The sequence below is a fragment of the Thrips palmi genome, unplaced genomic scaffold (assembly GCF_012932325.1).
Source record: "Thrips palmi isolate BJ-2018 unplaced genomic scaffold, TpBJ-2018v1 HiC_scaffold_6, whole genome shotgun sequence".
NCBI lineage: Eukaryota > Metazoa > Arthropoda > Insecta > Thysanoptera > Thripidae > Thrips > Thrips palmi.
In genome coordinates, this window is record NW_023144633.1 from 8,672,762 (window position 1) to 8,688,117 (window position 15,356).

The following is a 15,356-nucleotide window of genomic DNA, read 5'->3' on the forward strand; positions in this document are numbered from 1 at the left end:
AAGAGCATTAAAAATTGTGGGCAATAGGTTTTGATCTATTTTCGTCACAAACTATTTTGAAAAAGAACTTACGTTCCTGGTTGCCTTAAAAAAAATTCCGGAGTATGATGTGTAACAAATGAAGAAAATGCAGTGTTAAATACAGTAAAAAGCGCAAATGAAATGTTTGATGCCAAAATTCTTGTGAATAACATAATTAACGTATGGTTTGGCTTCATTTAAACATAAACTACAACTAAAACTTGGAAGCCCTTTGATTAACACGTCCCATTGTGCCCCAAACGAGGGTGTCCCATTGTGCCCCGAACGACACGCTGGACTGGACACGCTCTAGCTCTTCAACCCCAAAAGCCAGAGCGCCCAGACAAGTCTCACTGAACCTCAAAAGACCAACGAACACACTGGTGAACTCGCTACGAACGTGCGACAAATACTTTAAATGCTAGATGAAAAACAAAATTCTCCGGTCTTGCTAGTTTTACCTCGTTTTTCTTACATTCGCACTTTGCTTCGACCTGCCGAAAGAACGCTCAGTCGAATAAAGTTCCCGCTTTGTGAAACTAACATGGCAACTGCTGGCCTATAATCGAGCGTAACCCGCAGATCCTACGAACACCGCAAGGTGGCTAATTTGACAGTGTCCCATTGTGCCCCGTGTCCCATTGTACCCCACCCTCCCTTAAGAGTGTCTGTGGCAGAGACACCTAGATACCCTAGAATCAGTCGGGCAAAGTTTACAGTCTAAGTTGAACAATTCTATTAGCATCGACAGACTGAAACATGATTCTGTTGAGGCAGCATTGACGCTGTTTCGATACACTCCCATCCTTCAAATCACATTCATTTATATTTATTGATGTTTCTGCAGATCATTACATCGTTAAGAAGTTTAACAGATTTGTTACGGCGACATTGATTAAACTGTTAACATGCTCATTAATGTGCGCAAGCGGCAATACGTTACTAAACTTAATTAATCCAGTTGGAGTCTGAGAGTGCACCCCATGAAATACATTGGAATTAATGGTCGAGAGACGGGGCCGTAAGTGTTTCTATTCTTGCCCACACAATTCACGAATTCGTTCAACTTGGCACCATTGGACTGACGTAATCGTGCGTTTTGTATTGTGCCAGTTGATCGGGTGCGAGGAATCGCTCCCTGGTGGACGAAAGCAATGGACGACGTGACTGGATTTCTTTCGCTTCTCGCGTCATCTTTTCTTTCTTTGTCTGGAAAAGCAATTGCTGGTCTACTTTGTCTGGATAATTGTGTACTGGCAAATCTATCACGGAAATGTCTATGGCCTCAGCTGGCGAAGAGCACTCAGCTTCTTTGGTCGTGCACCACACACTCTCATTCCAGGAACGTGACATCACGTGTGCGCGACAATGCACTATTTCGTGCGCAAGTGCAGAAGATCGTGGTGTGTTGTCGCGCTCAAATTTGTACGTTACGAAGTGAATGTTTAATTTCGTGCATTGGCGCGCAGACAAACCTATATAGTAATTAAGTGTGCAGTATCTTACATGAAGAACCAGGGGCCATAGACGAAACGTTTCATGCACCAACTCGTTCAAAAGCTAACAATCAGACACTCTGATAATACAAACTATTTACGCCCCACAAAGTAAAGTAGTTTTATGTATCAAAGTATTTTGAGCATGCGCCCCAACCTGTTGAGTGCGACCCCGTTTTATTCGCACTCAACAGGTTAGGGCGCATAAGCAATCAACAAAAGCAAAACAACAAAAACAGTAAACATGGCTACTCCTCTCAGACAAACGAAACATTCAAATTGTTACTTTTGTGTGCATTTCGTCTCGCCACGGTCAACGATAGTGTGTGTCAGTAATGTTTTATCGTGTCGCAGTACTTTCGAAAGGCCTGAGTGCTCTCGGGACATTTCAAAACTATTCAAGTGTTGTTCTGAGGAAGATTTTGAAGAGGGAGTGGTGTGATGCGGCAGGGCCAGGCTAGGGCTCTGAGGCTAGCTCAAGTCTTCCTGATTTGAGAATGGACTGAGACCCCTTATCAAGAGAGAGTGACTCAGTGATATCCAGCTTTTTTTGTTGATGTGAGTACCATTTTCCAAGTGTCTCAGGAATCGCTGGCCAAACCAAAGTGATTCAATAGTTGGTCAGCGGCATTGACACGTAACCTGAAAATACAGATGCAGGTCTTGTATTTTACTGGTCCAGTTCTAGTTTTCATAGTATAATTGCTGTGATTTGAACTGGGGATCCTAAGCACTGAAAACTATTGTATGCACATTTATTTTTCTGTGAATGGGTATTGCTTTCCAACCCAAATTATTGCATTTCTTTTGCAGCGCCAATTTTTGGCGTTCTGGTCTGTGGTGCTCTGGGGAATGGAACGCCAAATTTTGGCGCTCTCTGAGGAACGCCAAAATTTGGCATGGAATCCGGAAACCAGGGATGACAACGCCATATTTTGGCGCTTTGGAAAAGACGCCACTCCAGTGGCGAGGAAACTTGCCACTGGATTTGGAGTGTTACTCATGCGGTCGCTTGAAAAAAGATGTTTCACCTAGTTTTTCGTAACTAAAGTTGCTAAAGTAAAAAAGCATTGCAAGCATCGCACGTCACCAAATAAAGGTCAGCCGCGCAGTTCCAAATTAAATTTTCATCAAAAATCTAACATAATCTAACGCGGACTGACGACTTGAAGTGTGATTCTCTGGCCTACTCGGGCCTACTCCTTAGTAGCATACATCGGAATACATCAAAAACTTATTCGGGAAATGCTATTAATGGTAACGATAAGAGCTAAGAATTGTATTTTGTCCAACATAAGGATCAAACGCAACATGAAAGATAAGTGGCTCATGAAACTGCTGTGATTTTCATAGAAAAGTTTCTTCTTATTTTACACCAAAATCAGTCGTTTTGTGGACAGAACTCATGATTTGAATACCGATCACATCGGCGCCCAGCAAATTGTGTAATGAAATAGAGGCCACTTACTTAATTCCAACTTCAAGGTTACATTGCTTCGCAACAAGTCGCAGAAACGAAAAGCCTGAAGGCACACACTGCAAGAGAAGTGTGAATAGCAAGACAAAAGTAGAACGAAAACTGTAAAAAAGTACAGCGAGGATTGTACAAAGTACAACGAGAATTGTACAACGAACAATGAGGCCTGGACTTGGCTGCACTCGTCATGCGGGTGCCATTGAACTTCGAACAACAATTGTTGTAAGAAGTACAAATTTTTTTTTCTTGGTAAAATATATTGCCAGGAATTCTTGTAGGTCTGCATTGCGCCCCGCGCCTCATGTGTACATTGACGCCACATAAAGTCAACGATGCATATATTTGTCTCAGAGATCCTTAACTTAACATTTAACTAACACTGCTTTCATAACGTAACATAAGACAATGATCGCTAAAGGTTAAGGGTACGGACTTATGAAAGTACACTCTCATTCCAGGAACGTGACATCACGTTGAAACGAACGTGACAAAATGTCACGTTCGTTTGAGCATTGTGTCACATTCGTTTGGGTGTGAATTGGCCAAAAATCAGCTTGTTCACATTCAAACGAACGTGACACAATGCCGAGGGGTGAATCACTCAGCGTTCTGGTGTACACATGAGTACATGAGTACGGGTGAGTACACCTTAGAAAACTCGTAAATTTCACATTTATATACGTGTAAAGGCTTTTATTAGTGTTTTAGACAACACGCAACACCAAATCTTACTTTAAACTAGCGAATTTTGCTAAATTTAAACTTGTGAGTACACTGAGTACGGGCGAATTTGTACACATGAGTACACCAGTGATTCACCCCTCGCACAATGCTCAAACGAACGTGACACTTTGTCACGTTCGTTTCAACGTGATGTCACGTTCCTGGAATGAGAGTGTACTTGCAAAAGTATATCCACACAAATTCGAGACATAAAAAAAATAACCCGCCCTTATGAAAAGATGTTAGAAGTTAAGGGTAATAACTTTAACTCTTATCATAACATTACGATGCCCTTATGAGGTAAGTTAAGGATCCCTGATTTGTCTTTTTCTAAGTACACTGGTAAAACTAAAGCGTAACTCTATGCTTGAGACAAGCATAAAGTTACGCTTGAAGACGTTACGCTTGAAATCAAGCATACTCTGGAAACTCCCCCATGCATTTAGATAGGGGAAATCTTTGCGCATGAGCCTTTAACGCTTCATTTCAAGCGTAAACTGATTACGCTTGAAAACAGTGGGTAATACTACGCTTTGGTTTTACCAGTGTAGATCACGTACGGGCACTGTTCACCGCTGACAAACTGGAATCGAGGACCACGACTTCTTCTTTCACATTTTAACCATGGTGATTCTTCACAGCACACTGATAACTCTACCTTCTCCGGCAAGAAAATGGCAGCATTCAAAGTTCTCAAATAACGGCAATCGAAGTTCACAACACTTTCAGGTTCCCTTTTCATGTCGATGCAGTCAAATCACTACACTTCCAGTCTTGTTTGATGCACTCTATTTAAACGCAAGGATGGATTAGTCCTGAAGTGCGGTCCTAGAAGTCCTAGAAGGGCATGAAGTCTTTCAGCGTAGTTCTACGGTTGAATGAAGTGAATGAATAACTCTGTAGATTCACCCGTTCAGCTCGCAGGGTGCACTCGCCTCACTCGGTTATCAGTTCCAGGGTTGTGACGACGGACTTCGAAATCCGTCGCAATTGTTGATGGCCGTTAGGGAGCACCGTCCAGTAGAGCAGCAAATTATGTCCAACACCAATTAAGTTGCACTTCGGCGACGATGCGATATCCATCCGCCCCCGCGGGTGCGCAACAGAGAAGGCAGACCTGGATGAAGGAGGTTCACAGGAGGCGAAATTCACTTAGTTTGATCATTTGATACAGCTACAAATCAATATAATTTGCGCTTTACTTCACTTTAATCTGCAGATGAAAGATCAAAGAAACCAATAGTGCATGTAAAAATATAATCCGCTCACTCTCGTATCCGTCCCGAATGATCACAATGAGTGAAATTCGCATGCGTTCAAGATAAGATTCTCTCGAGAAGAACACTCTCATTCCAGGAACGTGACATCACGTTGAAACGAACGTGACAAATTGTCACGTTCGTTTGAGCATTGTGTCACATTCGTTTGGGTGTGAGTTGGCCAAAAATCAGCTTCTTCACATTCAAACGAACGTGACACAATGCTCAAACGAACGTGATGTCACGTTCCTGGAATGAGAGTGAACGCCCAGATAACATCTTTTGAACAGGATCCCTCGATTTGACATAAGAGCAAGGGAAAACAACTCTAATTAATGTGTAAACAAGTGAAATTTGAAGAAGTTCTTCAACATTCGGTGAAATTTACACCCGCGAATTTGAGTTATAAAGTATACCTCACCCAAACTTTTATACTACTGGATACACTCTTTGATTCTCAGAGGGGAGAGCGCCGACACCTCACCCCAACTGGTGTAGCAGGCGGTCAGGTGCTCGGTGGCCATGTGACGTAACACCTGCCCACTGCACAGCCGGTGGTAAGTTTACTTGCCACAAATTTAGCAAGTCGTTTTGAATGCCAAAAATTGGCAAGCTTGGCCTAGAAATACTCCTCAGCTTGCCAAAATTTGACAAGTTTACGTAGATTGAACTGAACAAAGCTTGCCAAATTTTGGCATTTAAAACGGATTGCCAAATGTGTGGCTAGTAAAGTTTACCACTGGCTTTGCAGTGCTGTCGTGAACCACTCTGCGGGAACCCTACGAACAGTCCTCAGCGGTCGTGCCACAGCGAGTTACTGCAGTATGGGCTGACGGCGCTTTCCTCCGGCCCGGCGAGGTGCGGCGGACAGGATGCGACGCGTGGTTACGAATGCAGCGCGCGTGTGCTGGCGGGCTGCATAAAGGATTGACCGCGCCGCCCGGCGCCCGCACGCGACCACCGCGGAGAACGCACACTGTGCGTGACCACCGGTTCCCCTTGGTACGCGCATCGGGCTGGCAAGCTTGCGGTCAGTGCGTTGAGCGGAGTTCTACGTGGAGGCTCGTGCTGGACTCTATTGGCCGATGCACTTTTGGTACACATTAAGTGGACTGGACCGTAAACTGAGGTGGTAGGAGACAATTTTCGAGTAAATTAAGGGTACTGTAAAGTGAAACTAGCAAGTCTACGAAATATTTGTCGCAGCAAGTTCTAATTCAAATCACTATTAGATGAATTTATTCGTAAAGTTGGGGGCCCCAACCCCTATTACTTTCTAGTTACGGAGGTATACGCAAACTTCCAGTCGTTTCTCACAAACTCTCCTCACATCAAAGAATTACCTACTCAGTTAGGAAAAAGATAGCGTTGCCAGATTTGAATATATCAGAGAGGAGGCTGTAGATGCAATTTTATCCAGGGACCCCCAACTTCACTGTTAGTCAACTTGTGATGCAGACCGCACTTTCTGCGCAATACAAATTTCATGGCAATTTCTGTGATGATCATTGCCTAAAGGTGTAATGAGCTACAGTATTGCAGAATTTTGCAATGATCATCGCAGAAAACTGTAATAACAGATTTTGTGTTGCCATCATCGCAGTTTATTGCAATAATTCCGATTTTCATTGCAGAAAGTTGCGATGATCATTGCAGAATTTTGTGTGATACAGAAGTCATTGCATCTCAGGAGGAATGATTCTTGGGAATCGCATTTTGGATACCATCGCACGTTTTTGTGTTGAAAGTATCGCAACTTGGATAACAGTGTTAACATAACATTTAACATACACTTTACAAAAAATGTCCTGTCAATGCCGTTAATTTATTATCAATGTTTGCTGTTATGCAATATGCAATTCACGGCGTTTCTGTGAACTACACTCTAAATGTCTTACGAAGAAATTTCCCATAATACGAAGGAAATGGCGCAAGCATAATACGAAGGTGGTTTTTCTTCGTATTACGAAGGTTTTTCTTTGTATCTTACAATGAAAAAGCTAAAAAGATTCGTATTACGAAGGAATGGTGCTTCGTATTATGCTTGCGCCGAATTCACTGTAACATACGAATAACATAGGTCAAATTTCATTGTAAGACATTTAGAGTGTAGTTCACGGCGTTCACTGTGATCTCGGTCACAGTGTTCACTGTGATCTGGCCGCAGTAAACGCCGAGAATTGGAGCCTGATTTGCAGTACTTCGGAGCTCAGCGGCGTCAAACTCATAGAGTTTACTGTGGACCAGTTCACAGTGAACACCGCGAACAAGATCACAGTGAATCGCGTGAGCAGATCACAGTAAATCGAAATTGACCTTACGAAGTAAAGCTGTAATAATGTAACGGTATTGACAGGACATTTTTTTACAGTGGCTGGCGTACTGTATTGATGACCCGAATTCAAGCTGATTGGATTCAGAAAATTTCAATTTTCTGAACCGGTTGCATATTTTTGCGACTTGATCTTCACTCGGGTACTCTAGTTGTTGGCGGGTGTAGAGCAAGGAGAATTACAAACAGCTGTTTTCAAAACTGATTTCTTTGTAGAACATCTTTTGATACCTTCGTTAATATTTTCCAGTTCTTGATTTTTCAGTTAAATGGCGTCTCTACCTGATGCTACGTACACTTTTAATGTCTTACGAAGAAATTTCCCATATTACGAAGGAAATGGCGCAAGCATAATACGAAGGTGGTTTTTCTCGTTTTACGAAGGTTTTCTTTGTATCTTACAATGAAAAAGCTAAAAAGATTCGTATTACGAAGGAATATTGCTTCGTATTATGCTTGCGCCGAATTCATTGTAACATACGAATAACATAGGTCAAATTTCATTGTAAGACATTTAGAGTGTAGGGCACAGCGTAAGCATGTTGTCTCTTTGTCTAAACCAAGTTTTTTTTTGATGATGATGGTGGATGTGGTATTCGGGATGTTTAGTAGATTTCTTACTGATATCGACTTGCAACGCTTACTTTCATCTCCATATCCGCGGTTTCAGGAGACGGGCACGGGCCTCATTTTAGCGCTGTTATTTTGGGCTCCGTCCGGCGTATCGTTACTATTGCAGAGGTCAGCTCACTGCCGCTTTTATTCATTTAATTCGCGGCCCTTGTGGGGACGTTATGCTCCTTGCGGGAAACTCGGCAACACACGAAAAGCCATGGGAGTTTCTTTGTCCTATTCTCAGCACGTTTGTGAATGCTAATGAAGTTGACTCCACTGATACGAATTGCCAAATGAAATTGCGAATTGCAGTAAATAGGGGACAATTCGTGTCCCCCCCCCAAGCAAACACACAAATGTGTCACCGACGGGTGAGCTTAAAATTGTATCTTTCAAGGTTGAAGGAAGTCCTCCGACAATTCAGTGTGTAACGGGGAAATTTCTTTCGCTGTCAGTGTGTGTGCCCCACTCTAGCCTTAGCTGGTCGATTAGTAGACAGCATGGATGTACAGACCTAGAACTCTACAAATAACTGCTCGTTGTAATTCAAAGAAAACGAATGCTTCGCAGTCTACGGATGAAATCGTTTCTCATACAAATCGTTTGTAACACAAACGATTTTGTTTGTAATTCAAAGGAAAATCCTTAGCCTACGAAGAACTTCTTCGCAGCCTGCGAAAGGTTTCTTTCTTTGTATTTCAAACAAAATCGTTTGCCTTTCAGACGGTTTTCTTCGTAGGCTGCGAATCATTCGTTTTCTTTGTATTATGACGAGCAGTTCTTTGAGGGAGTTTATCTGTGTACAGCTGTTTCGAGCGGTCTTTGTATTTGCTTCTTTGTCCACTCTCAGGTACAATGGCGTCCGACGGAGAACCCGCGATGAAGAAGCGTCGCTCCAATGATGAAGGGTATGTTCGCTTCTTGCTTGACGCGTTATGTTCAAAATCATGTGTCACGTTCGTCCACTGTCTACGTCAAAAACGGTTCCTGGTTTATCCAGGTGGCGTTTAGTGAAAAAACATACGAGATTTTCAGGGTAAACCAGGAACCGTTTTTGCTGTGTGATTGAAGCCTACGATTTTTCACGTGATGTTTTTTCACCAGTGCTTTGCCGTTCTTTGAGTGACTTGACATGTTCGCCGCGAAGTTTAGAATATTCGGTGGTGTCAGGGAAACTGGAAAGGCAAAATGGCAATATTGGTAGTTTTTACTACTTGCACGGTAAAAACGGTGCCTGATTTTCCCATGAATCTCCTGAAACCTCTACCATACGCTTCCTGGGGAAACCAGGTACCGTTTTTACTGTGTGCGTCATCGTTTGAGTTGCTCACAGAAACGGTCAGACTTTTATTCAAGGCCCGCAACTACTGTGCGTTTCAAATTAATGGACGTTGACGTCGTCGACGTCGTACCAGGGGGTGGCAACAGCCTAGTGCGCACGTGAAGCTACGCGCGCCGCTCGGGCCGGCAAGGAGCGGCTGGGCCGCGCGGCCGAACCAAATTAAACAGAACTTTGTCAAAACTGCATCGAACTGAGTAAACGAGGTCATTTTTAGATTCTACGCAAAATTTCCTATCCGTGAGTGACAATGGAATGGACTTTTGGATATGTGAAACAGTTCTAAAATCAATTTGAAAACCAAATTTACGGCACCAGACAGCCGACTTGAAGTTTCCCTTTCACTAAAAAAGCTATCTCCGTTCGTTTTAGGTCCATACATACAGCGAGCCGATTGTTGGCCACTATTTTCCGGGTTGCGTGGTACACTTGGAACGCCAATACGACTTCTGTAGCAGAAATGCCGATCCAAAAACTAATTTCCATTTTTGGTCCAAAATTGTATTTTGCAACTTTGGAGGTTAAAAGCACAGTTTGAAATAGGTTTTTCAGCATTGTCAACCTCACTAAGCAACCCAGAATTCAATTCTCTATCGCCCTGCTGTGTTGGATTTGCAAAAGGAGGTCAAACTTCTAATTGAAACGAAAAGGCCCGAAGCGCTGCAAAACCGCCATAACAGTTCAAGTATTTTGTGGAGCTTAATGTGTGAAAACTATTTCTCAGATTGTAAATCCAACCACACCGCCTTGTAGGCCAGTCAATTCTACAGCTCCATTGTAAGTTTCATCGCAATCGGAGACCAAGAGTAAAGACAGCTATAAAAATTTGTAAATCCCATCAGTTTGGTTGATTGGTCGAGCGGGCGCAAGTATGAGTAATCGCTGCGGCAGATTTTTGCAGCTAACTTTAAAATATATTCTGCCGCCTTCACTTTTGGTCTCCGATTGCGATGAAACTAAAAATGACCTCGTTTACTCAGTTCGATGCAGTTTTGGCAAAGTTCTGTTTAATTTGGTTCGGCCGCGCGGCCCAGCCGCCCGGCCGCTCCTTGCCGGCCCGAGCGGCGCGCATAGCTTCACGCGCGCACTAGGCTGTTGCCACCCCCTGGTCGTACTAAGGTACTAAAAGGCGTTTAGATCGGAAGTCCATGCGTTTCTCGGTCTTGAAGTTTACGAAGCATTTTGTCGTCGGAGTTAAAAGCTTTCGTGTTCTCTAAATACGTTGCTAGTACAAGTTCTCTTTGTAAATCCTACAATCCCGTCTTCAACAGTGTGTAAGGTTTTCAGGGTGTAGCTTCCGCTTGTTTGTTTGTACCGATGCCCGTTTCCGTCATCAGGTGGTGGAACTGCGCTTCGTGCCTCAGTTCCTCTGTGTGCTGGAGTCACGCCGCCGACGTCCTGAGCAGTGCAGCCGGGCGCCCCAAAATCCAGAGCCGGTTGGAAGAGGCGCAGGCCGCAGTGGCCAAGGCCCAGAAGAAGGCGGATGGCTTGCAGCGTGCGCTGAAACGGATGGTGAGCTGCTTCGCACATCAGAAATTCTCGTCTGTACCTTAGCCTTTACTCACTCCAACTCAGTTAGGTTTCAGTTGAAAACACTTGTATGTAGGCACCTTGTGAGACGAGCGCCTAGACAAAAAAAAACATGGCTGAATTGAGTGGAAACCCACTACACTCGTACTTAATTGTACGTAATTTTAGTCACTGGCAGACCTCTCAACCTTGATTATTAGTGAGAACTATTTCAATAATTCAGAAGAAAAATTTCTTGATTTTAAGGCTTGAAGTACCCTTACAGCCTGCCCAGATTTGTTTATATATATATTGGTTTTTTTTTACATTGGTTTGGCCTTTCGCATTTTCGATATTCTCTGTGCAACTTTGAGGAAGGAGCGCATTTTTTTTTTCGAAAGCGGATTCGCCCGTTCCGTCCGCGAACCATTGAAGATTCTTTTTTCGACACACACTATATGTTATGTCAGGAATCCTTAGCTTACCTCATAAGGGCATCATAACGTTATCATAAGAGTTAAAGTTATTACCCTTAACTTCTAACATCTTTTCAAAAGGGTAAGTTATTTTTTTGTCTCGAATTTGTGTGAATATACTTTTGCAAGTACTTTTATAAGTCCGTACCCTTAACCTATAGCGAACATTGTCTTATGTTACGTTATGACAGCAGTGTTAGTTAAATGTTAAGTTAGTTAAGGATCCCTGTGTTATGTACAATTTTGTACGAGACATCACCGGTTTTTGTGCACACGAAATTTTGGTACAATTTTCGTAGGAAAAACTGCACATTTTTCGCCTTTTTTGTACAAAATTGTACAAAATTTGTACAAAAGTTGTACGTTATGGTCGTGTGCACAAAAAACTGTGATGTCTCGTGCAAAATTTGTACAAAAACATTTAGTGTGCATCGTGGCTTCGAAGCTTCCGTAATCAAGAAGTTTCGGAACGCACCGCTCGGGATTTTCCAATTCAGTTTTGACAGAGTTGCCCCATCCATTCCCCCCGCCCCAGGCTCGAGGCTTGACCTCCCCCGTGCTGCTGATCCTGCATGGCGGCTGGCTGGAAGGCGACAAGGGCTGGGCTCCGGGCCGCCTGCCGGTGAGTCTGGCGGTGCCCAGCTCGGCCCTGGACCCGGCCCTGGCGGCCTCTACGTGCGCCGCCCTGAGCAAGGTGAAGCTGGAGATGGAGGGCTGCTCGTCGGGCATGTTCTACGGCCGCGACGTGCCGCTGCCCGACCAGCTGGTCGCGCTCGTCCCCGCGCGGCCCGCCCAGGAGATGCGGCCCGGCGCTGTGCTGTTCGACACGGCCAGGCAGCGCCTCTTCATCCACGTGCGCAGGTAACGCACTCGAAATTAAAATGTAGTCGGCTTTTGAACACATTAAGGGGGGACCCTGGTGAAAAAATCGCCAAAATTCCCAAAAATAGTATTTTCAAAGTTCATAGATAAAAATGTGCATAGAAGGTTTCAAATTTAACAGGTTGAACACCTTTAAGCTAAGTGGGTAGTTTCTTTATCATTTGGAAGGAAATAACATGGAGATCAGTTGTCGTTGGTTTCTACGCTCAACTTCACAGCTTTGCTCAGTCGACAAAAAATTTTGTCGTAGAAAGACTTCCTGCGTTCCTGGTTGACACCTACATGAGTCGTCTTGCATGGGCTCTATTCATTGATGACTTGTCGACAAATTTTAGTGACGGAATCTTGATATCAGTCCTACTTTTTTTTAAACACACCTTAAAGTTTGAAAAAAGGGGAAAAAATCACTTTTTTTTAGTGTTGAAATTTGAAAACTCATATCTCAGGACAGAAGTTGAATTTGAAAATTCCGTCACTAAAATCTCTTCTACACATCTTTAGGATAACCCAAAAAAATTTTCAAGACTTTCCGTCCCAATGAAAGACGCAGGAAGATTTTTCCCCAACGCTCCAAAAAACACTAAAAAGCCACTTTTCTCAGAGACCGTTTAACATTTTGGATTGAATTTTGTTTTGGGAACTCGCCATAATGAACCTCATAATTAAGCAAAGTTTCAACTTTCTGGGATTATTTTGAAGCCTACTTGAAAGTTTCACGAGGGTCCCCCCTTAAAAACTCTACGAAGAGTCGCTTCGTAATGCGAAGAAAATGACGGCATTGTAAAATCTATGAAGAAATGCTTCGTATTATGAATCAGAATCCTTCGTAATACGAAGCATTTCTTCAAAATACGAAGCGTTTCTTCAATGTCTTCATTTTCTTTGTAGTTATGAAGCAAATGCTTCGTAGGCTTTTAAGAGTGAACGTGCACTCTCATTCGACTAGCTGAATGTGTATGTCACTTTATGACAAAAACGTGGATGATATTTTCGTCACTTACAAATTATGACAATCTCATCTCAAATTGATGACATTTTCATCAAAGCTCCTATACTTATTGCATGGGCTTGACAACAACGTCCTCAATTGTTTTGATGACATTGTTGCAAGGAAAATTAGCCTTGAAATCGTCATCAAGTGATGCCCCAAATTTTCTCAGTGTTTGTGCGTGGTGCTGCATGACTTAAAACCTATGTGACGTTTTGCGAAAAATTGTGTTCAAATTTGCATCATTTATTACATGTTTACGAATAATATTCTGCAAATTCCACCCATGCTCAAAGTCGCGCAAGTTACACGTCCAAAATTCTACTTTATTATTTAATGTGCAGGATCGTACCATCACACTTTTAAAGCTGTGATGTCCGGATCGTCTATTTTACGGCGGTGCATCTGACTTCATATAGCAAACAAATCACTCACGAAATCTTGCGTACGAGTCTGAGAGTGATCGTACGAATGTGATATTCCACACTCTCAGTCTTGTCTTGACTATTAATCTCTTGCCATAAATATTTTTGTGCAAACGCAGTATGTACTTGCTTTTGTAATGTATCTAGTATCCATTAAACCTGACTTTTTGTCATTTGCCATGTACTTTCCAATTTTTACATGGTCTATTGACAATGTTATCTTTAAAACGATCAAAATTGTGCATAGTTAAAGAGAAAGTAGTACATTTTACGTTCGCTCAAAAAACGTTATAAGCAAGGCAAGAGAGGAAAAAGTCCATAGAGGTCTGAGAGTGTGCCAATTGACCCCTTCACTGAGAAAATTTGAACCGTCACTTGATGACAATTTCAAGGCTAATTTTCCTTACAACAATGTCAGCAAAACAGACACTGTTGTCACGCCCATGCAATTAGTATAGGAGCGTTGATGAGAATGTCATCAATCCGTGATGAGATTGTCATAATTTGAAAGTGATGGAAATATCATCCACGTTTATGTCATAAGTGACAACAAAATTTCACAGTGTTTTGACGTTTGACCTTGCAGAACACCCGAAATGAAGCGGACGCGATCTGGGTCCTGCAAGCTGCTGGGGTACCTCCTCCCGGAGGGTTTGAACAGCCTGTCGTTCACCCACGTGCCCAACGCCCGGACTGCGGCCTGCGTGTACTGCCACCGGACCGACAGCGTGTCCATTCCCTTCACCGACGTCAAGGTGCAGACCTGCTTTGACCCGGACAAAGGTGAGGCGAGGCGGGTTGTCGGTACTTCCTTTTACGCTCGCTTTAAGGGAGCAGCAGCGGTGCACACTAAATTAATGTCACGAGACATTTTGCGTCCCACGAGACATGCGGTCGCACTAAATTACTATGCAAGTTTTTCTGCGCGCTATAATGCACTTCATAACGCACGAATTTGTGCGCGACAGTGCACGATTTCGTGCGCAAGTATGCAGAAAATCGTGCATTGCCGCGTTCAAATTTGTACTTTCCGAAGTGCATGTTTGATTTCGTGCAACTTCCTTGGGCAAAATTTTGGCGATGTTTCTCCTGTTGAACGACAAGGAATACACACGTTTCCACAAGTTTTAGAAAAGAAAGTGGTTGATATTCCGGCCATTTTTGTGGTGTGTGTGAAGGATACGAGTCAACACCAACATATTTGTCTGATAATAACAAACAATCAGCCTCTCAGTTTCCGCCAAAAAAAATTTAAAACAAAATTTTAACCACTTGTGTTACGCAACTTCTGCAGTGAAAATGACCCTCTTACTTTAATAAATTATATCGAAAAGTATTTCAAAACTCACGTTCTTTCAACCTTCAATTTTGTCCCCATAATGACTTTTAAAAAGCTTTTCGCCCTTGCGAGGTCCTACATGGAACTGCCTGACATAAATTAATCCTTTGCGGGTAAAATTTGTCTCCTTTCAAATTTTCAACACAGCAGTGTGCATCTTAGTCATGATCCCTTGTTGTGGTATGTTTCAGGCGTCTCATCCGGTTGTGGTACCATGAAGTCTTCACCTAACGAGACCAACAAGGCCACGAAGAAGGATCCTGCGCATTAGTGCTCATGAGTTAGTTGCCCCATTGCGATGTGGCTGTGTTTTTTACGATTATTTTTACTCCATGTGCTTCCAATGTTCAAGTATTATTTTATCGCGAGTGCATCTGTGCACATCTGGCTGTAAGATTTTATTCAGTTTTTAATTAGTTCTTGTTTGATGCTAATTGTGGCCTTGGCAACCTGCATACAAACTTTTCGAATTTAT

At 42.9% G+C, this 15,356-nt stretch overlaps 1 protein-coding gene across 1 annotated transcript; it reads left to right on the forward strand.

Annotated features, from left to right (window-relative positions):
- The first annotated feature begins 7,833 nt into the window (after positions 1-7,833).
- On the forward strand, positions 7,834-15,355 carry LOC117651847. Its single transcript, XM_034396275.1, has 7 exons — positions 7,834-7,841; positions 7,979-8,049; positions 8,772-8,831; positions 10,600-10,774; positions 11,783-12,108; positions 14,129-14,325; positions 15,073-15,355. The coding sequence occupies exons 3-7, from the start codon at positions 8,779-8,781 to the stop codon at positions 15,150-15,152; spliced, it is 831 nt and encodes a 276-aa protein (XP_034252166.1). The 5' UTR covers positions 7,834-7,841; positions 7,979-8,049; positions 8,772-8,778; the 3' UTR covers positions 15,153-15,355.
- The last annotated feature ends 1 nt before the right edge of the window (position 15,356 follows it).